The sequence below is a fragment of the Eptesicus fuscus genome, chromosome 14 (assembly GCF_027574615.1).
Source record: "Eptesicus fuscus isolate TK198812 chromosome 14, DD_ASM_mEF_20220401, whole genome shotgun sequence".
NCBI classification, from domain to species: Eukaryota; Metazoa; Chordata; class Mammalia; order Chiroptera; family Vespertilionidae; genus Eptesicus; species Eptesicus fuscus.
The window spans coordinates 19296877-19321242 of record NC_072486.1 but is presented as its reverse complement, the minus strand read 5'-3'; the positions used below and the strand labels follow the sequence as shown (position 1 = coordinate 19321242).

The 24366-nt window shown below is 35.5% G+C and overlaps 1 protein-coding gene across 6 annotated transcripts in view; it reads right to left on the bottom strand.

The window, feature by feature from the left end:
• The window catches only part of DGKB (diacylglycerol kinase beta), a 467640-nt gene that overhangs the window by 324655 nt on the left and 118619 nt on the right, over nt 1-24366 (bottom strand). For 4 of the 6 annotated variants that reach the window (XM_054726080.1, XM_054726077.1, XM_054726083.1 and 1 more), the window contains 2 exons: nt 13565-13597; nt 5186-5302 (listed from right to left, as the gene is read on the bottom strand). In XM_054726080.1, coding sequence (XP_054582055.1) covers nt 5186-5302; nt 13565-13597 — 150 coding nt within the window. The remainder of the gene's footprint in view (nt 1-5185; nt 5303-13564; nt 13598-24366) is intronic. The other 2 variants (XM_054726078.1, XM_054726082.1) reach the window with 1 other exon arrangement.

Here is a 24366-nt window from a genome sequence, read left to right as displayed (position 1 = left end):
CATATAGCTCTTCATCCCTGATGAAAAAATGATGGGCAAAGGGTAATTTTGTAAGGTTGCCCCCTCTAATCACAGCTGTGATCTATAAGCCAAGAGAAGAGGCCTCAGAATGTACATGCCAGCACCTTGACCTTTAACTTTCCAGCTTCTTGCCAGCACCTTGACCTTTAACTTTTCAGCCTCTAGAACTGTGAGAAATAAATGTCTGTTGTTTAAGCCACCCAGTCTCTGGCATTTTGTTATAGCAGCCCGAGATGACTAGTACAAAAGTGTCTTATGGAAACTCAATATAGGTGCTTTAAAAAGGAAGAGTGAGAGCTTCTAGTCACCTTTCTCAGGATGCCAGCATAGAATTTGCTATCATGAGGACCAGCAGCCATCACTGATAATGAGGTGACCTTGAAGACATCATAGGTGGAGGTTGGAATTGATAGAATGAGACCTGATGAAAACGTGGAGCTGCCTTATTAGCCCTGCTTCTAAAGGTCCTACTCCTGGACTTCATTTACATGATAGAGAGAAAAAAATCATTTTGTCTGAACCTTTGTTATATTTTGTTTATTCCTTCCTTTTCCCCCCTGTTAAATTCTGCAGTACCTAACTGTAATTGATATGAAAAAAACAAGATCCGAAGGGGAAAAGACCTGCATACAGATGGAACCAGGCTGAGAAACTTTATCCTTCATCAAATTTGTAATTATTTCTAGTCCCTGAGTGAATAACAACAGAAACTTGATTTCAGAGTGTATGAATAACCCTCTATATTTCATGTTATCTTATTCTCATTATTTTATTTTCTCATTATTAAATGTTGGCATTTTTCAGTTAATCCTTTTGTAATGTAACTTAATAGTCTTAGATATGGGGAAATGTAGGTATTATTAGATGTGATATTTCAATTAGTGTAATCAATATATTTTCTTAGAGGCCTGGTGCATGACATTTGTGCACTGGCGGGGGGTGCGGGGAGGGAGTCCCTCAGCCCAGTCTGTACCCTCTCACAGTCTGAGGGGTCCTTAGTGCTGCTGCAGAGGTAGGAGAGGATCCCTCCACCACTGCTGCGCTCGCCCCCTGTGAGCCCAGCTTCTGACTGAGAGGCGGTCCCCCCATGGGAGCGCACTGACCACCATGGGGCAGCTCCTGCGTTGAGTGTCTGCCCCCTGGTGATCAGTGCGTGTCATAGCGACTGGTCATTCCGCTGCTCAGTCGATTTGCATATTAGCCTTTTATTATATAGGATTCCAGATCTTGTTTTCCAGAGCTGTCTAAATCAGGTAAGAACTAACTTCTAGAATTCAGAATTCAGTCTAAAGGGAGCTCATTTGTATTGTGATACAAATCTTATACACTTAAAGGAATTTAAATAGACTAAAGAAATACAGTTTTCTTAGTTTCTGAAAGTGAGTATATCTGATTTCTATGAATTATGTTTTATGGAAATATCTTACAATAATCTTTGTATGTTTTATATTTTGAAACAATTCCAAATTTACAGAAAATGTGCAAACACTGTAGAAACTTTTTTTCATGAACAATTACAGAGTATGTTGCCAAAATGATTTTTCATCACTTTTGCTTACTTTAAGATTGCCAACAAACAAGAACATTTTCTTACATAAATATAACACAACTTCAAAATCAAGACAATAACATAATTCTAGACTAGCTTCTTTTGTTATAAAAGCCATTACTGAGACAACTAGTGAAACTTGAATGGAATCAGGATCAGACAACACTAATATGTCAAGTTTATATTCAACTTTACCAATTCTTTTTAGAACTAACTACATCTTATATATGCTTTAACATGAAAAAAAGTTAATTTTTTATATTCAAACAATTTTTCCTTTCGAAAATTATGTTTAATGTGTTTAACTTTTTTTTCTTTGAATTGAATATATTGGGGAGATACTGGTTAACAAAATTATACAGGTTTCAGGAGCATAATTCTACAACAAACTGTCTATGTCCATGAGTGTTTTCTCTTTTTTGCTCAATAATTCTGAAATAAGATGTACAACTCAGTTATTTTGAAAACTGATTTATTGCCATCCTAAAACATCACATTTGTTTTGTTAAAGATTTTGGTAGAATGAGAGGGTGAAGACAAAAATATGAATATATTAAAAAGTGGTTATCCTAAAACTATTTGCTCTTGTAAGTAAATATTTATATAGCATTTGAAATAATTTTAAATGGAAGATTATATAAAACATATGAAAGGTGAGTTACTCTGTCTAAAGTGTAAAACAAACTGCCCTGAACTCACATCACCTACCACTGGACTTGAGGCATCTCTACAGAACCTGATGCTTCTCAGAACAGTTTTTAAGAAAAGATAGGATTGGGTAATGCAAAATAATCTTGAAAATATTAATAACAGGAAAAAGTATTCAAGGAATATTTTATAGCACGTGTGGTACTTAAAATCTTGAAGTATAATTATAAATTAGGTGTGAAAGGCATTTCACAAGGAAACATTTCATACTAGATTATCCTCTATAGAGAATAGAGCTAATCAGAGGAAATCTTATTCACACACATAGAGAGGCAATTTCATACAGTAAATATTAAAGAACGTGGCTTTAGGATCAGGCTGATTTGAAATCCCAGGTCAACCACTGCTCCCTTAGAGACCTCATTTTAAATGATGGCTTTAAGTTCCATCAAAATGCCTTTCATTTCCAAATTCATATCTGTCTTCTCTCCTAAATTGTAGATTCACATATCTGTCTGCCTACTTGACATCTTCATTTAGATGTCTAACAGCATCAGAAATTTCTCTCCAAACCTTATTCACGGAGATCCTTCTCCATCTTTTCAATTGCACAAGTCAATCATTTTTGAGGTGTCCCTGAAGTCTCACTTCTAATCTAGCCATCCTACATAAAATTATAGACAACTCTAACCCTCTGTCCTGGCACTTCTTACCTTTTTTCTCTCCATTATCCCATATCACTTATAAACTAGTACATTATATGTATGGAGACAGGGACTCACTTGAAAAGTTGTTGTAATACTCAAATTATTCTGGACATAGTGAGGGAGTTAAAATGACAATGAAGAACTGATTATAAAAGAATCAACAGGCTTGAGCCCTAAGTGGGAAAAACACAATACACACACACACACACACACACACACACACACACACACACACACACACACCAATCAAAGAAAGGGAATTAATTTTTATACATACACCATATAGTTGTGTATGGTGCATAGGTGTTGTGCAGTTTAGTCTTGTGCTGGTTATAAAAAGGAGATACTGCAAATAAGAAAAAGTAGGGAGAGGGAGAAGCAGTTGTTGTAGGGACAACACTGGTTTACTTTTAGGTATTTCAGTATAAAGTTCCCCTCTTTGTCTTGTGTTAAGAATATTACAAACACTTTTTTGATCTTCAAGTGATCCTTTTATTTGAAAAGTTTTCTCAAAGAATAATTAGGGACAAGGTAACTTTTGTTTAATACACTTTAAACAATTGTTCTGGTTTTCTACTTATTGGTTCACATGGGGATAGTCATCTGTATCTTCACAGCTCCTGCATGCTAAGAAGTTGGTTTCCCTTAAACTTGATCATATGCACTAAAAGTAAACTTATGGTGTGGGTGATGACAAAGACAGAGTGCCTAACCACCTCTATTTGAAGTCCCCTAGGACTCGGGTTAATTAATGAGACTCATCCTAAGGTTATACATGATCTATTACTTCCTCTAATTAGAAATAATAATCCTGATCATTATGCTGGTTAGCTGGAAAGAAGTAAGATGAATGTGCTTAACTATGATTAATAGTCTTCTTTAAGCAGTGTAGATCTCTTCTGTCACTGAGTTATATGCAAACTGGAAAGCAACTCAATATTTTTAATGATATAATTTTTTAAAACTCACAAGAAGTAATTTTCTTGTACTTCTATTTACCTTTTCTGATAAATAAACAAACATTTTATTTTAAAATTGATTACCACATGAAAATTAATTATTTTACCATTTTGCATGAAATTGCTATCCAAAATTTTAGGATTTTACCTTTTTAAATGTTATCCCCAATATTCTGTTAATACCTATGTGTATCATATTTTCCTCCATTCTACTGATGTGAAACAGTCTATTTACCTAATTATGAACTAATATTTTTAAATTCAAAATATTATAATGATGATTGCATTAAGTTATATTTATTTGCCACTATTTTGTAAGGGTTGATGTCTATACTTTGCTTATTGACAACTTTCCCTGATATTTTTATATGCCACAGAAAGTGTGAAAAGTTATTGTCTGGCTAGTGGGATAAAACTCATCGACACAAAATGTTAATTACCTATTGTTTTTAATGTGACTTATTTAGTTGGAATATGATTGAATATAATTATTTTTGAATAAAAAATGCAACTTTACATGTCAGTGTAAAGCTTTACAGTGTAAAGCTTCTAAAACACTGCACAAACATTTATTTTTAGTTTAAAGTCTGGGTAAAGTATGGTCTGATTATTCAAATCTTAGGAAACTGAGAGGAAAAAGTTATCATTTTAGTACATGTATGATTTTTATTTTTAAATCTGCAAAAGTAAATGGAAGAAAAAGGTGGTCAGGAATTTAGCATTTATATACCTGTTAAAATTTCGTAGCCAATGAGATGGGGTACCTTAGAGGTAAAACACATAATAAATTCAGATGACCCTCATTCAAAACTTAGCTTTACCAATGACTAACTGTGAGGCCCTGAATATAATTTTACTTCTGAACACCAATATGCTCATTTCAAATGTAGTAAATAATTACAATATTTATCATATGATTATTGAGGAAAATTAAGAATAATATTTATCTCATATGTTATAAAGCAAATTCACTTAATACACATAAAATATTACTATAGTGACTAGCACAAACTGTTTAAAAAACAATGTATATTTTCCTTTCCTGTTGAGATGTGCCTAGCCGAGTGTGAAACATACTTAAATGGACATAACATCATAAATGATTAATCTGACCAGAATGTCACTCTGTTAATCAACTATAAAACCGATGTGTTGATAAATTAATAAAGATTTTTCTGAAGACATCTTCTGAGCTATTCTGCACATTAAGTAAATGTGCTGACACCTTAACATATGCCCCTCTAAGAGCACAGCAGTAACAAATATGAAAGCTACTAAAATGTATGCTTTAAAAATCATACCTGCAGGCCTTGTCCATCCACAGTGACTGAGTTGGCTCTTTGCATTTTGTTCTTGTCAGTCGCTTTGTTTGGCTGCTGGGAACCACCCTTTTCCTTTTTCACTGTTGCTTGTCTTTCCTGTAATAACAACAAACCTATTTAAAAAATATGTTGAATCATTTTACTAGAAGGGGCAACATACAGATTTTCATGGCTACAAATTTGGGCCCAAATTACTAGTGACTAATACAAAAGCAGTTACTTTCAAGTGGCTCAATATACTGGTATATGAGAGATGCATGATCAAAATACCAGTTAAAGAAAGGATGTGAAAGAAAACCAAATTGTATTATCTCTGTGGGCCCACTTATGACTCTATCAATAGTTATTCAGAAACACGAAGGCTAATTTTTTCATAAACAATGATAAAGATGTACATAATATAGGATTATGAATTAAATATTCAGTAATAAGCTCTAAACAGAATGCTTATAAATAAAGACAATATTGAAAATGAATTCATGATGGACTTTTAAGCTACTGTGACGTTACTATCAAGAATGGCATAAACCTTAAAACTCACATTCCATCCCAGCAAATCTCCTTGTTCACCATAATAAAAAAGTGTGTTGTAGTTATCTGCTCCTCTTTCTATTTCCTCTCCTCTTATTCTCTCTTCAACTCACCCCAATAAATACTATCATCACTAATTTACAAATCAGCTTATAGCGCGTAATTATCAATGACCTTCTCATCGCCACACCTGTTTATCAATCTTCATCTTCTCAACCTTTAAGCAGCAATGGACACAACTAACCATCTTTCCTATTGAAAGCTTGTCTCACTGGGCTTCCAGGTCATCTCTCTCTTAGCTTTCTTCTTACTTCACCCACCGTGCCCTCATAGTCTCTTTTGCTGGTTCCTCCTTCAGCTTGGCTGTCCTTAACACTTAACCTCATCTGTACTCACTCCCTAGGTTAGCTTCATTTAATCCAAGGCTTTTAATTTCAATTCTGTCATGAAGACTTCCAAATTTGTTTTTTCCTGTTCAGATTTCTTTCTTGAACCTTAACTCCTACACACAAATGCCCTTTCTATCCTGTCCACACGGGTGTCTAAAATCCATATCAATCCCCAAAGGGTCCAAAAGTATATATTTTTTAAATTTTCTGTCTAGCACCCCCCCCCAAATAAATTCCAAACTAGACAATAAGTCACCACCTCCATCATTATAGGAGTTAAGCCATCATTATGCTATTTGCCTATTGTAACCATAACCAAATGGATCAATTTGATTTCAGCTTTGCCTCCATACAATCAGTTCTCTATACAACAGCCACACTCATCCCTTCCACTCAGCTACACTCACTTCAGTGTGCCTTGATCACAAGATCATGCTCTTAATTCAGGGCTGGGCTCTTGCAATCACTTTGCACAGAACTGGAAAGCTCTTATTTGTGTATTTGTTGAACTTGCTCCTCAATTACTTCGGGTTTCTGGTCAAATATCAGACATGGTTCTTATTTCCTTTAGCCTCCTTGTGTGTGTCATTTAATACAACCTGAAATGTTATCAATTTCATACATTTAATGCTGGTCTTCCTCTACTTAATAAAAGCTTCTGAGAGAAAGGACTCTGTGTGTTTCACTTTTCTACAATAGAGCCTAGATCAGTACCTGCCAAAAGTCAGGGTAAATGGAGAAATACATTAATTTTAACGTCAAAACAAAAATAAATTAAGTGCTTTAAGCACGATATTGAGAAAGATTCTTCAGCCATGTCTAAGCTCAGTAAAAAAAAAAAAAATTGTCCTGATCAATTAATAATGTTTTCCATGTGTGCCTAAATGATTGAATGCCACTTTCTTATCACTTATTCAGATATATATTTCCTTGTTTCTGGATTTATTTTTTAGAGTACTATTTCAGTTCTGTAACTGAACTTAAAGTGGACTTAAAGGTAAAACTTTTCAAATATACCAGGGACAGATGACTTAGAAAATTTTTTGAATCAAAATAAATGCTAATCAGAAAAGATCATTTACTTTGCAATTTCATGGTGCAAAGACACATATATTTTTGTGTGGCTGAAAATGTATGCTACAATAAGATTCCTGAAACTCAAATTCTTTGGAAAATGATGTACTTATATATAAGCATAATTTCTGGCAAAAATATTGACATTTTAAAAGATTGATCATGCTTTATAAGATTACAAATTACAATTTTGTCTATAAATAGTTAAGAGTATAATGCATAGAAAGAGTTAATTATAGGATGAGGATTGGACTAAAAAAGCCTGAGGTGAATCTCATTTCTGCTGCTTAAATATTATGCAACCTTAGAGAACTTACTCTTCCTATTTTTCAGAGTGTGTAAGAATTAATAGAAAATGTACAATGTCCTAATACTGTGCCTGTATTATGAATAATGTAAAATGAGTGTGGTTCTGCCTTTAGCGCTCATCAATATTACCTTATGCAAAGTGTTTGTTATATTTCCAAATGTGTGTCTATATGCGCACACACTCGTACTAGTATATATGGCAATAGTTACATTAGCGTCAGTTTAGATAAGTTAAGCTCAATGTTTATATTTGAAAATCTACAGGTTGTGTTAAAAGTTCAAAAATGGAATACTATGAGTAAGTATGGGAATAGCTTCTTCCCAGGTTCTTACATACAGGTTAATAAAACATGATAACAAATATTATATAAATATCTATAATGTGAAAGATATATTTAAGTATCTTATATTCTAGCATACCTTTATAACTTACATTTTCCCATAATTTAATTAACATTAAATTTCTCATGTACTTAGGTTATGGGAATTAAATATAATTTGAGTTGGTTCATCTCATTGGAAGTAGATATTTGTGACCTTTCTATTTATATATGTAGTTCTGGAAAATTAAGACATGTATGTCTGTAAAGAGCTACCATACCATTTATTAGCATTATTTTATCCTTGGCTATACATAGAGTTAAGGAAATTTCTCCAACTAGCACATAGCAGTTGATTAAATGGCTTGATGTCCCTCCAGGGCATCATCCCTCTGAGTAAACTGTGACTAAGACTAAACAGATGCTTTATTGTAACAATTATAAAATACAGGGTGGGGCAAAAGCAGGTTTATTGTTGTTTGCATAGAAAAAAAATGCAATTCTATATAATGAAGAGGTAATATGCAAATCGACCGTCATGCTCTCGCACAAGATGGCTGCCCCCATGTGGTCACAACATGGCTGCACAAGATGGCTGGCAGGGGTGGGCAGTTAGGGGTGACCAGACCTGCAGGGGAGGGCAGTTGGGGGCAACCAGGCCTGAAGGGAAGGGCAGTTGGGGGCGATCAGGCCTGCAGGGGAGGGCAGTCAGGGGTGACCGGGCTGGCAGGGGAGAGCATTTGGGAGCAACCAGGCCTGCAGGGGAAGGCAGTTGGGGATGACTGGGCCTGCAGGGGAGGGCAGTTGGAGGCAACCTGGCCTGCAGGGGAGGGAGGGCAGTTGGGGGCGATCAGGCCAGCAGGGGAGGGCAGTTGGGGGCAATTGGGCCTAAACCAGCAGTCGGACATCCCCCGAGGAATCCTGGATTGGAGACAGTGCAGGCCGGGCTGAGGAACACCCCCCCCCCATGTACAGATTTCATGCACCGGGCCTCTAGTAATAAATAATACAAGAATAAACTCTGTTTCGGATACTCATAACTGTAAACCTACTTTTGCCCCCACAATGTATATGAACAAATTTAAAAAACCCAAAATTAAATGTTCAATCGATAAAATGTAATTTTTGCGATCTACAATTACAAGAAAGAGGTATATAACAAGTTTAAAAATCCTCAGTGTATCAACTAGACAATATAAAAGTGGTAAACATTTTTTACACACATACATACTCAGAAGACCAAGTGGTTTCTTTGTTTGGGGAAAAATGCTTACTGCATTGAATTTGTGGAATTAATCAGGTTGAAAATTTTACAACAGAAGAGACTCAGAACCATTTAATTTTCCCCAGGGCTTTCTTTTTATTATACTCATTTGTTTTATGTTTATTTCCAAATTTTGTAGAACTCTCTCTGAGATATTCGGTATATTTTATTTAAGCAGCATAAACTAACAGGAGGGTAGTTGGATACTTTTCATATTTCCACTGAGAAAATATTTACTTCTGTCCTGTTTTATATGAGGGGCAGGAAGTGGGGGGCATGTTTCAAAATCCTCTGTCCACAAACATCTCACTGGTCTGTGTTGAGGGTTAATTAACCCTGGCTATCAGCACTCCATTCGGATATCTGAGTTACTCCCAATGTTGTAGTTATTAAAAACTGTCAGGAAGAGCTCACGGACATTATTGTGCATCACTATTCAGAATAAAATAGCTCTCTGATAATAGGGGGCAGTGCTCATCACTTCATCTTCAGGATTTTGTTTTCCGTTTTGGGGCCCTAAATAACAAAATAAATTTGTTATAATGAAGACATATTTTGTTGTGCCAGATAAATTATCCCAGATATAAAATGAGTTGGAAAATTACTGCTGTGTTCGATAGAAATTATTCAAACACGGAAAAGAGCCACTCTAACCCCCCCCAAAAAAATATAAAGGAATATAGAACGTATAACTATATATAAAACACAGCTATTGATATTTCAGCATTTTCAAATATCAACCCTTTGTGTTTGCTATGTAGACGTTGTGAATGCAGAATTCAACGTTTTGTGATCCCTGGACTCTACGAGTAGCACAAGAGATCTTAACTGGGGGATTTATTGTATTAGAACTCCAAAGAATAATCGCCATAATGCACGCAGAAGAAAAGCTGCAAAGACCATTCACAGAAAACACAGAACAATGAAACAAATGAGATTAAAAAAAAAAAGAAAAAGACCTCACTTTAAATATGTGCTCTAAAGAAATCTTTTTCTGTATCATGCTGATTCTCAGATGTTTTTCGTATTTGTTCGTGGCCGAGAACGGCTTTCACAAAAGGGATGTTTACCACAATCCTTGGCCTGCTGGGATCGATCATTCACAAACTGCAAGCAGCACATGACGATTACCTGGAGCACAGGTTTTCTTCTCTTTGTCCAATCTCAGCATGAGAGACAGGCAGCAGCAAAGCACCTCCATGGGTACAAAGCCACAGAGCAGGGGAGGGGCTGCTTGGCTGCCAACAGCCTCCTTCAAAGGAATCCTGCAACTTACTTTCTCTGCTGTTGAACCCCTTGACTGAATGGAGACTCGGCCCATTCGGCCACTAGCGCTGGGCCGCAAGGATTTCCCAGAAACTCTAGAATTTTAACCCACGGGGACACTTGGGTAGTCATGATATAAAAATCTCCCTGAAACGCAAGTGTCACCATGTCATTGGGACTTTCAAGGGTTATGATCTTCAACTTCCTGACAGCGGCCAAGCTGTACCTTTGATTACTGTGACCCTTCTGTGGGATTTGAACTTTTCTCTGCCCAGAGAAACGATTTCATTTCAAAAATGGCAAAGGCTCTGAATCCTTGGGCAAGTTATTTACTTTCTCTAACTCACCACTTAACACACCTATAAAATGAAAAGTTTCAAGTGATGATAAACTGAGAAAATGTGAAGTGCTGGCATAAAATTGGCAGTCAATACCTGGCAGTCATTTTTCAAATATAAAACGTAGTGTCATATGTCATCAGTAAGTTTAAAACAGGTATGTGGCTTGGGTCGTAATAGTTAAAAATGGGTGCTGTGAAGGCCGATGCCAAAATCATTTATTTTGGGCTGCTTACTGGCAAATGGTAGTGCCATTATAAAACTAAGTGTGTGTATGTGCCTCAAGTTCACTCACGCTCATTCCCTTTGTAAACTGTACTAATTGAAGCCACAGTAAGCCGAAGGTTAAAGCAAGGGGCCAGATCTCTTCTCTCTGCACATTCATCATCGCTTTCTATCAGTTGAGTTAAATGGTCAACATGTAATTTCTGTGTATTAACCAATCTGCTTATGCCAGTTCCAAGTAGATGTATCTTGTCATTGTAACTGTGTAACTTAATTATCACTCCAGCCATTGAACTGTGCATATAAAATGAGTTGTTCTATGAAAAATAACTTGTATGCTTTGAAAAGACAAACTAACATGAGGGTGGTGTGTGTGTGTGTGTGTGTGTGTGTGTGTGTGTGTGTGTACATGTGTGTGTATTAGTCAAGTTGGGTTTGGACACAATGACTATAAAAGCTTAGAGAATTACTAATCAAAATTAAGGCTTTTTTTCCCTTTAATACAAAGTGATTCACAGATATCCTTGACTTTTTGTTATACTCTAAAACAAGTGAAAGAAGTTGAAAACAATTGCTTTCATTAATATATGAAAATCTTTTTAAAAAGAATAGGAATGCTTTTGTTTTACTTTGGAAAAGAAAGACTCATGACACAGACAATAGTATGGTGATGGCTAGAGGGAGAGCGGGGACAAGGAGATAGAAATGGGTAAAGGGGGGATGAATGGTGATGGAAGGAGACTTGACTTAGAGTGATAAACACACAACACAATATACAGATGATGTATTATAGAATTGTACACCTGAAACCTGTATAATTTTATTAACTAATGTCACCCCAATAAATTTAATACAAATTTTAATTGATAATTAAAACTTACGGGTGTGAAGACTGTGATAAATGCAAGAAAAACCAGGCCATTTTCCAAACAGTGGCTATGCCCTCATAGCTTGTCAAAAGTGTAGCCAATGAATATTTATTTACATATTGTAAGTAAAATGTTAAAGGTAGGTATATATCTTTCTATATAAACTTTAAACACATTTTCAGTTAACCAATAAGCAATTGTTCCTGATGATGATAGTACAACATTAGGGTCTCGGTCTCTCTCTCTCTCTCTCTCTCTCTCTCTCAAAATATGTTAAAAGAAAAAAGAAAGCCATGTGTAAAGATTTTTAAAAACTTTATAGCAGAAAACAAATTTTTTAAAAAACTTATTATGAAAACAGCAATTCTGGTTCATTTATTCAAACTATATAATATACATTATATGGTTGAATGAGATGCTTTGGAAATTTACAAATCTAAATAAAAAACTTTAAATACAGTGCCTATGTTCACTTGATAGGCTATGGTAGGGGCAAAAGCAAACTCTAGGACTTGAACAAATAAAATTAATTATTTTATGCTTAAATAATTAGACTGAAAGATAAATTTTTCTAATACCTTTGCTACTTGAGTATGTAGTTTAACATATCTCTTTAATAATAATTATCATAATGGTACCAACTAACTTAACTTAAAGCAGTTTAATATTTCTTGTAGATCAGAAACATATTTCAAGCATATCTCCAAGTATATTTTCAAGTGATATCTCTAGTTAGAAAATGAAATTTTTTAAAGTCTCAATGAGGACATTTATACTTTTTAGGGAGGAGTAGAGAGAGGTTATTACATTTTCTGTACAATTATGTTATTTTCTAAATAAATTCATACTCTAATATGTTATACGCACATGCTATAACTAATATTTTCCTAAGAGGCGGATGGACATTGTAATTGTATGGAAACAATACCATTGGAGCATATCCTTTAGAGATAAGTAAGAACTGAACAGGATTTTGTCACAGAACACGTGGAAGCTTTGCTTCATTAATGCAAAGGCAAAGCTAGCACTTCACTGAAAATAAATGTGGCAATGCCTGCACTTATTTTCAAAACAAGTCATTTATTCTGTGACTATATTTTATTAGCATGACTTTCAATGCGATGTCACATGCTAAATAATTCATGCAGGTGTACTTTTTTAAAGGGATGGGCACTTCTTTTTTCTTTTGATCAATCCCTCTACCCTAACCCAACCCCCCCCAAAAAAAAAATAGGAGAGAGAACTCAAACACAGAGACAGCAGCGTAGTGGAGGGGGCAGGGAGAAGAAGGCCTTGAGGGGATTGATGGTGGTGTAAAAAATGAAATAAAATAATTTAAAAAATAAAGGGATGGGCACTGTAAATGAACAAGTTTCTCAACACGTTATCATTGGAAATGTTATTTTAATGGCTCGGAGGACTTGCATTAGGTTTTCTGCAAGGTATTTACATTTTAACTGGACAAATAAGAATCATGCTACTTTTATACCTTGATCAACATTCTTTGCAACATGACCTTTCTTTTTCTCGGTATACTCTACTTTGTTTCACATAACTACTTGCTTATCTAATGTTTGTCACAAATGTAGATTGAAAATGCTTCAAGCCTATCCCATCATGAAAATCTAAAGATCCCTGAGGATAGAAGAAAAAATAAAATATACACATTCATATTAATAGGTCCCTGACACAAGCCACATTGCTCTTTTTAACAATACAAGATGTATAAAAGACCTCTAATTGCAAGTGTGAAAACCTTTTTTGCTTACGCACCTCAGGGACTGAAACTCCTGAAGTGGGCAGATTCTGTTGAAAAAGAGAAATTCATATTAAAACTGGAAACAAATATCAATGAAGGTTCTTATACCACTATTCTCCTGTGGAAAAACATTAATAAACATGAAATACGTTTGTTATCATAATTTACATTCATTCACTAAATAAATATCTTTTCACAAAATAAGGAATACTCTAATAGAGTCAGCTTGTAGAATCACTTGTCCCAAATAGAATTTCATCCTCTCAAAGTAGACTGATCAACATCATTGGCCAGCTTCACCAACTTCTCTGCAACAACACTGATGTATTTTTTAATAAGAACTCGTCTCCAGGTTCCATTATCCTTTATAAACAATCCCAACTAATTTTTGAAGTTGCCTGTTTACCCAGCCCCCTTTTCCATTTCCCACTCCAATTCTCATTCCTTCCTAAAATACTCAGTGTCTTTTCTATGTAGATATAGTTTATGCTGATGTTTTGATTTTTGTGATTCTCTGGAAATAAGAAAAAAATATTAATCAGTAAAAACAAAAGTATAATAAATCAAATAAGCAAGATTTTACTTGAGAGTAATTTTTTTAATGAGGTTGAATTCACTGAAGCTAGTTTTCATGAGAGTGTACCTTCAATGACCACCATCCCTTTTCTGAATCACATTGCAAAGGTTTGCTTCTGGCAAGAAACAGATCAATGGTTATTGAATTCCAAAAGTCTGTGTCCTGTGGGACTTAGAGCAAAGTTGGAAGAATAGACACTCATAATATGAGATAAAGGTTTCCAATAGTGTGTGTGGTGAGGGTGGGAGAGGAGGAGAGTTGGATTAGAAGCTAGGCGTTCTGCCCGGCTGGGATGACTCAGTAGTTGAGCATCAGTCTATGAACCAGAAGGTCATGGTTTGATTCCCGGTCAGGACATAAGCCCGGGTTGCTGGCTCAATCCCCACCCAGTGTGGGGCGTAAGGGAGGCAGCTGATAGATTCTTTCTCATCATAGATGTTTCTATTCTCTCTCTCTCTCCCTCGCTCTCTGAAATCAATAAAAATATATATATATTTAAAAGCCAAGTGTCCCTAAAAAAGAGGGAGTGGGGAGTATATTCTATTTTCTTCCTCAGGACCAACAAGCTATGTGAGGAGGACTTTGAATAGAGCCCCAAAATAGGTCTGAAAAATCTCAGCACACAGTTATTAGTTGATACTCTTACCAGATAGAACTTCAGAGACACAGCAAGAACCAAAAGAATAAATAGGTGTTTCTGATGTAAATGAGGCCTTACAGAGCTGCTAAGTATAGGGATGGATTAAAAGGATCCAATGCACCCCAAAGTGGAACAGAAGGAGAAAGGGTCTAGGACCGTCCTAGAGAAAATTAAGGTGTCCAGGAACACAAAAAAGGATAAACTGGAGGATAAACTTGGTTTAACTATTCCATTAACAAGAGAACCCTGTGGAAGTGACTGTTGTTATTTCTCAAAAGGACTGAAAGAACTTTCGTTGAAAGCTTTTTGATTTGAGTAATATTCTTGACTTAATGAGTCCAAGTCCATCTACATGCACGTCGGGCAATGGGTGGTGGGGAAAATATTTGTACTAGTTTCAACTTGTCAGCCTGCTACTCTCCTTTCTCAGCGTTTGGTTGAAGCTTAGATCTGAATAAACACTTTTAAGACATGAATGCATACTCCAATCTCTATTACAATATATAAAATGTCTGTTGTCCTTCAAATCCATATTAATTGCCTTAGCCTGTGAATCCTTACCTATCCGATGCCATGGACCAGGAAGAGCCCTGGACACTCTCAAGCAACCAAACTAAGACACCCATCAAGTGACCTTCAGGGCATGTCACAGATGCATGCCACCTTGGGAAGAGTTTATATTAAATATACATATGTCTGCACAGAACAAGGCAAGGAAAAGCCAAGGGAAAAGATTATAGTTGTCAGAATAACAACCAAGCGCAATGCAAGAATTTCAAATAGACCCTACCACCCACCTCTACCACCAATCCTCCCCCCCCAAAAAAAAAAACTATGAAAGACATTTTAAAGATAAAGCAAAGACTATGCCATGTTGGATAATAAAAACCTCATTTTAAGGCATCACCACCACCCCCAAAATACACCATGGGATGAAATTGCACCCTAGTTGCCACTTTCCTAGCACTTGTGTAGAGAATTGGTAATTTACATATAGATATTCATGTTAGCAGGCTTCTTCCTTCTCAGAGCAGTGGGAATGTGGGTTATCTACTGAGAGCAAATGAGGCTGTTAGAAAGAGAGAGAGAGAAAGAGAGAGAAGAGAGAGAGAGAGAGAGAGAGAGAGATGAAGAAATTAGTGAAATAGTAAAGAGTTTGTCACTACTTCTCTGGGAATAGGAAAACAGTTGGCTAAGGATGAGTAACAGGATCAAACAAAACTGAGGGTTCAGCTGGGCTAGAAGTCAAAAATAAGTCACACAGAAAGCGACCAGCTTTGAGAAGTTTCTTTAGCAACACTCAGACGCTGTCTGACAGCAACACTAGCAATGCACTCCAAGAATAAGGGTGATGAAACTCCATTTGAGCTCACTTATAATCCTATATAATAACAGAGGAATATGCAAATTAGCCGGCATGCCGTTAATGTCATGACAGCTCAGCAGGAGGCATGCACAGCAGGAGCAGGTGGGCAGGGACTGCCATCACCAGGAGGGCCTCTGCGCGGCCCGGCCTGGGGCGGCCCCAGGTGGAGGCAGCCACCCGTGGAGGCGCTCACAGGCCCACAGCACTGCCTGGCCCGGGGTCGGCCCCGGCGGAGGCGGCCACCGGCCGAGGCACACGCAGGCCTGCCCAGCGCTGACGTCATGCTGCCTGTGTGTGTCCCTGGCCAGGGACATGACACTGCCTGTGTGTGTCCCCGCCCAGCGCTGATGTGACACTGCCTGCCTGCGTCCCTGGCCTGGGACATGAAGCTGCCTGTGTTCATATACATTTTACTAATTTCCTTTCATCTCTGATACTTCTGTTATAGAGAAAGGGAAAATAGTAATATTAATATATTTCCTCTAGTGAATTCCCTTTTATTGTGCATGAATTTTGTGCACCGGGCCAGTAGTTAAGATATATGAGCAATGGGTATATATTAAATTAACACACCCACCACTCTCTTCTCCCTGTGTTATAATAAGAAAACCATGATATCTAGGTAAATGAAAAAGAAGCAACTTGTTAGAAAACTAATTCAGATATTATATTACTTCATTTTTATTCTTCTGTATATGATTTTTAAATATCAAGGATGAGCAGAGTAAATGTTTTAGTTTTTTTAAAAATTATCATGAGTGTATAATTCTAAATGTAATATATTTTTAATCAGAATTAATACAGGAACTGTATGTTTGTATTTAATCAAATGTGAGGTGTGACTAGAGAGGAATGTGATTGATTTTATTTAATCAGTATCATTTTAATGTTAAATAGAATACACAGTACAGATAATTAGTTTAAAAGATGCATTTGCCTTCAGGGCACTTGTTAAGTTCAACCTAATATCCAAGAATTTTTAAAAATCCTATTATTCTAAAGTATTGAGATATCTCTTGTCTTCATATTTTCTAACATGTAATCATTTTAAATTGACAATTTAATCCAAATTGTCACAGGACAAAGAAAAATCTTTGGTGGAGAGATTATTAAGCTTTGACTTAGTTAAAAATATAATAAGAGAATAGTACTCACATTAAAAGGGTCATCAGTTATTTCAAGACTAAAGTAAAATTAACAGGATTATATCTCATACCTATGTAAGAATGTTCCTATTTTTAAAAAATTTGCTTTCAGGTTTTTTATTTTATTTAATTCTTCCACTAAACTGATATTTACTCTATTTCCCAGAATAGGAAACTGAGAATCAGAAAGATTAGATGACTAACCTAAGAAAATAAAGTTAGTGACAGAATCTAAATAGAGTGCTTTTTTGTCCCAGGCTTTAATGGTATTTAATTCAAACAACAGCAGGTTCAATAACAATAAAAATGTTTAAGTCTGTTAGTGAGGATCCCTCCTGACAGCGCCATCATTTCATTTGTATTCCCATGCCTCTATTTTTTAAGTGAACTGGAAAGTAAATAATTTAAAAAGGTAGAGAACACAGCAAAGCATGTAGTAACCACAATGTCTCTCTGTTATGCCTGAAAGAATTAGCTTGATATCAATATGGATTAATTGAACAGAATAACCTCAGTACAGTGGTAAATTAAATAGGCTGAAAAAAACTTTTCAATAGTTTGTTTTCCTTACATACAATCAGATACCTCTGGCATCAAAGAAGAGAGAGACAGGGAGAATAACAGGTTCGGGAAAAGAACAAACGCCTTCCTACAATGGTGTACTGCCTCAGCCTCGGGCCAACCTGTTCTTTTCTCACAGATGATAATGAAATGTACCAATGACAATGCTGAGATATAGAAACCAAACACGTTTTTTATTTCTATGAATTTTACTTCCACATCCCAGCTTCATAGTTTGTTTAACCTTTTCTGATTTTGCAAGTCCTTAAGTGTGTACACTAACACATATGCACACAACACAAATGTTATAAACAAGTGAAAGCAAAACAATTTTAATACCACTGTCACTGTCTTTATTAACATCTTTAATCAATGACTATTTCAGTGTATGGCATATAGCTCAATTAGAAAAATTATAAAATGTTTTCCTTTTCCAGTGGCACTTTGACATATCTAATCTAGTATAACTAGCAAAAATTAAATATTTTAGAAAATACACATGTTATAATCTTATCCAGGGGCCCTTGCCTAAGCACATCTCACTTGAGCCCAGTTTTTAAGCTTGCACCAGCTTAAATTTAATGGTAAAAAGATTTTTGCCTGAGATGACTTGACTACCCTTGTAGTCGCTCAGGAAAATATTCTATTCTTACTTCTGTGAATGTGGTGATTTATGCGTATTTGCAGAGTTGGGGTCAGGAGACGTGGAAGAGAAGGGAGAGCGAGGCTCCCTCCTGAGCAGCTCCCTCAGGACATGTGCACGGCTGTGTCCAGAAGGAAGCACACAGAGCCTTCGGGGAAAGCGCACCTTGGGCGATGGGCATTTGCAAACTTTAGGGACAGCAAATGTTCTCAGTGAAAATGTTAAAACTGTATTTTTTAAAAATATATTTTATTTATTTATTTTTTTTTTACAGAGAGGAAGGGAGAGGGATAGAGAGTTAGAAACATCGATGAGAGAGAAACATCGATCAGCTGCCTCCTGCACACCCCCTACTAGGGATGCGCCCGCAACCAAGGTACATGCCCTTGACTGGAATCGAACCTGGGACCTTTCAGTCCACAGGCCAACGCTCTCTCCACTGAGCCAAACCGGTTAGGTCTAAAACTGTATTTTTATAGAGATATTTAAATTATCTCAAACATAGATTTTCTACATGTAAAAACCATCAGCCAGAATAACTGAAATCCTCTCTAATGTTACTATTGATAGTTTTACCTACTGAATAGCTAGTGGAATTAAGTCATTAGAAATGTTATCCTAACATCATCAGAAGCCAAGATGGTTGAAAAAGGCTTCTTCAATTTTTTTTTTTTTTTGTAGCTCTGATCCACGATAGGAGTGTTTGTATATTCACCCAGTTCTAAATAATCTCACAAAGAAAACTTACCCTGTGTGCCCCACTCTCTGATATATTCTATTCTCCTCTCTCTTCACTTCTATTCTAATCCACTTTTACTCCATTGTTTTTCTTTCCATTCTTTTTGGAAATATGGTCTAGATCCCCTAAATGTATTTTACCCAATTGTTGGGGACGGCGGCATAAACATTAGAAATAGGTTTAGAACATGGGATTTGGGGTAAAGCAGATTATTGCTTCAGCCACTTGCATGTTGTGTGACTTTAGGTAAATTTCTTAATCTCTCTAAACTTCACTTTCCTCGCATGTACAGTGAGTATCATAACTATACCAACCTTAGGATTAAAGGGATGTCTAGAAAATTTAAATTCTTAATAAAATGGTAACTTACTAACTTTAGAACCAAAATGATCCCCTTCGTTTCACTGCCTGCTTAGAGCTCAGCCAGAAAACACTGATTGCACTTTCTTCATCTGGAATGATTTTTTATTGCTAAGGAGGAGATGGAAACTAACAGATTTATGTTTTCAAATGAACTATCTGTGCTATGCCGATTAGAATAGAGTGGAAGAAGGGATGATGCAGGAGGGGAGAGAAGAGACAGAAGGGAGAAAGCAATGGAGAAGAAAGGAGAAGGGAGGCTTCGGAGAAAAGAAGGAATAGAAAATCCTCCATTGTTCTCAATCCTGAAGACTCTTTCCAAAATCTGAGCAAAGAAAACGATGGCATTGAGCAAGGGAAGGGTGGAGCTGATGTTTAGAACATGGCTTCAGTTTTATGTTTGATGTATAGCAAGTTTCTTAAATATCAGATTCAAACATCTTCAAAGCACATTTCAAAGTGAAATGTACATGCTTTCTGGCTTATTTATTTTTTAATTAGTCTTTAGCACTCATAGTTTACAAAGAGATTATTAATAGATGTCTATGTATGAGTTATGCATATGTACATTTGAATGTGTTTGTGAATGTTTGAGACAGGGGTCTGAGTGCAGTCAGTGGTTTGAATTTTTTTAAATCACCCTAAAAAAGAACCTAGTGTAATAGATTAATACCTCCTGAATTTTAATTTCATAAAATTAATCAATAATACTTCCTGTTATGGCTATTCTAGCACTCAAGAAGTACATGAACCCATTCCAGAAATGTATTGTTGTATCCTTAGTGTGCTGCTGCTTTCCAAAATCACTGTAGGTAATGAAATAATGTTGATATTAATATTTAGAATTAAATCATCAGGCTGCTAAATTTTCATTTTCATCAATCTTGGAAAATACCTTAAATTAAAAAAAACACAAATAAGTGAAAGTGAAATTTGTTCTCATCCTTTGCCCCTCTCAATATCCACTGATCTCACACCAAAGCACTTTCTAACCAGGTTAAAGTCCAATTCCGTACTCACATTAGGCTAAGATTCAATTGACTTAAAATTTTGCAGTCACCGCCAGTCAACCTTTTCATGAACTTTCATTATGTGCATGTAATTAATTGGGTCCAACAAACAATATCAGGACTGTGTTATAGACTCTTTTCCCCTGACCATATAATTAGAATATAATTACCCACAGGATATCAGAATGATGCAAAACCTTTCCTCTAAATGCGCCCTCATTAGGAAACAAGTCTCAATGTACATTTATTCAATCAGTGTGAATTAATTAATATGTTACTGAAATAAAGGAGGGCAGCAATAAAAAGTATCTGATGTTTATTAAGAGACTATCACTTGAGATCTCCATGCACAGTTTATATTTAAACCCATTTGACCCGTGTACGAATTTGACCATATAATATGATGCACATCCAATATACTTGAAAATCTGGGTGAATGAATTATTGTGTGTCACTGTGTTTTAAAGGAACATACTACACAATGCATGCAAAATGTAAAGAATCTGCAGAGGATTTTAGAGGCCCCATTATTTCCTGATGAATCCAAAAGAGTGTTATCATCACACAGTGGTGGACAGAAACCATTTTTAACTCAAAGCACCCAGGGAATTCCTTGTTCATCCCACACCTTCCTATTGCAAATCTGACATATGTGTTCTGCTAGGAGTCAGGAGATAATGGTCTGAAAAGCCTAGACTTACCAAAGCACTAATCATTTTTGTTGTTGTTGTTTTTTAAATAAAGAAAAGTCTCAATGACTTAAGGTAGCTCAAGTTATTTCAATAGCATATTTTCTTTAAGCAGACATTAATATGTACCTAATAATATATTCTTTTAAGAGGATTAATAGTATACCACACATTCATATTATATAAAATATGGAAGAATAATAAATGTAGAAAGAAGTTGAGGGACATACGATGTATATCCCACAAGAAGCTGCTGATTCATACAGCAACATTCTTTCTTAAAACTATTTATCTTGGTTTCTCTAGTGCCTGCAATATTGTCATATGCAATAAAATTTATATATTAAATTAATCAATAAATAACTCTAATACAAAGGAATACTCAGCATTTTTAAGAATATCATAAATAGTAGAAAAACTTAAAAAGGTGTATGTAATATTTCAAATAAGATACTCAGACATTTTCTCTGTTATCAGATAATTCCTTAGACAATTTTAGCTTTGTATATAGGTTTTATAAAACTTATTTCTGGTAATTACAATTTGACATTAATCTTACAAATATCCATGTACCACTTTATAATGGAAATTTCAAGTAAGCACCAAGATAAATGAGGCCATGTACAAATTGCAATTTTTAATATGCTATTTAAGAGCAAACTAACCAATTTTTAAACTGTTGATTTTTTTTAAATAAATTTTTTACTCTATAATATATTTTTATATGTTTGGAATATGTGTTATATTTACAGAATGGTATAAAGTTTCATTCAGATATTGGACTGCTCTTGGTAGAAACCAAAAAGTGAAATAAATAATGGACCCACTTTTGCTAAGTAATAAGGGAGATGATCTCACACAGGTTGGCTTAATTTTTAGCATAAATGCTTCAGTAGAATTTTGTAACAAAGATGAGCAGCTACAGTTGCTTACTAAAAATGCTGTGACTCAAGTAACATTAACTAAAGTACCATATAAACTAAGTGTAATCACCACACAAGAAAAAACAAACCCTGCAATAAACTCCTACTAATAGAATATGAACAATGTTAAAGTTCCATTTAATACTAAACACTGATGTTCACGTTCTGAACTACACTAGGAGTGAATTTGATATTTTTACATGGACTGCTGTATCGTTTAAGCTATACTTTTTTAAGAAATAAAATTTAAATATAATTTGATAACCAGAGGGAAATTCCTTGATCCTACTCAGAATTCTGAAACGTTCCCTGTAAGCTCTCTACTACTTTATTTGGAATATTAGGCATTTCACAGTACCATCTATTGGATATTTTATATAACTACAACACTGTAACCATCACTAGTTTTTTAAATTTTAGTAATGACTACAAAATACTTCAAGTGCCCCTCCAGAAACTAAGCACAATGCTAATTGGACATCCACTAATATTACCTCATCATCATCTACTTTAATCTGAAGTTTATTAGCTTATAACAATAAAATTCAATTATCATAGGATATTGATGATTTTTAAAAATAAGCTTCTGTCACTTGTTCATTGTAATTTTTATTTTTGTTACTGTCTGATGTATTTCTTTTCAACACAGGAAAAAGTGATAATGGATGGAATTCAAAAGAGCTGACTGAATGTTATTCATTAATTCAGCAAACATTTCTGAGCGTCTACTCTGTGTCAAATTGAATTAGATACTAGAGATAAAGATTAAATCATTTAGTGTGAGTGTCAGGAGTGATGATGGTGCTGTCGACCAAGCATAGGGAACAGTTTCACAAGAAACGATGTCTCCTATATGGACCAGAGGCTTCCCTGGGACAACTGAGGGGGAATTGACCACATGAAGCGGAATATTTGGATTTAGAGGGGCGAGGGAGAACATACAGAATGGACATATTTCAAAGTGGTCATTGTAGTCACAGAACTGAATGAGATCCCTTACAGAGAGCATAACATGAACAGGCAGATAAAGATCACATCCATATACAAATATAGAAAATAGCATTACACCGGAGAACAAACAGCTCTTTCTCTGGTATGGGTTCTCGGGCAGACACACAACTAAGGATAGAAAATGAGAAGTTCAAGTGCTGCACTCGAATCATGAGTTCTACCAAATATAAGCATGTTAGATCACAGGGTGTTTGAGTTTTTCCATTGTAAGTCAGCATGTCAATAGTGCATTATCACAGGTCATGATAAATGCCATGAAAGGACAAAAATGAGTTCTGAAGAAGCAGAAAATGCTAGAAGGAAAGAAATTAAGAGACATATAGGCAGTAGAAGACTCAAGGCTATTGGCGAAGTGGTAACCAAATAAAAATATTTGAAAAAAGTTTTGTTTGTGGTTGGGATGAAATCAATGTAATAATGAATAGAACACTAGGTGGTATACTATATTCCTCCAGAATTTGGGTTTTCTTTGACAAATAAGCTGAATTGATTAAAGCTCCCATAAATATTAGCAACCAAATTGGAAATGATAAATTTTATCATCAAATTGGATAGCAAGGGGTAGGCATGGAGGTCTCAACAGAACTAAACCATCCTATTCCACATGAAGGGGACACATAGGTGTAACTAAGGAACAGACAAAGTGAATCAAAAATCATTGCTTATTCTGTATACATGAAGTTGATGTATAGGCAGACCTCAATTTATTGTGCTTTGCTTAATTGTGCTTCACAGGTGTTATGTTTTTCACAAATGAAAGATAAGACCCTCCACCAGCAAAAAAAAAAAAAAAAATGTGCCTTACTTTATTGTGATACTTGCTTTATTACAATAATAAGGAACCGAGACCACAATAACTCGGAGGTATACCAGTAACTCGCTTTATTGCAGAGGTCTGGAACCAAACCTGCAATATCTCAGAGGTATGGACCAAAAGATATATGTGAATCTATGTTGCTTTGGTTCCAAGTGAAATTGAGAATAGACAAGTTATATCTAGTAAAACAGAGGAAGCATGTATATGAATATTTTATAATCACCACCACCATTTCATTAAAACCACATGTTACCTTTGCAAGGTGAAATTTATCCTTAAATATCTAGTGATAAAAAGATTCAAATTTCTATTGCACTTAAAATTTAAGTTAAAAG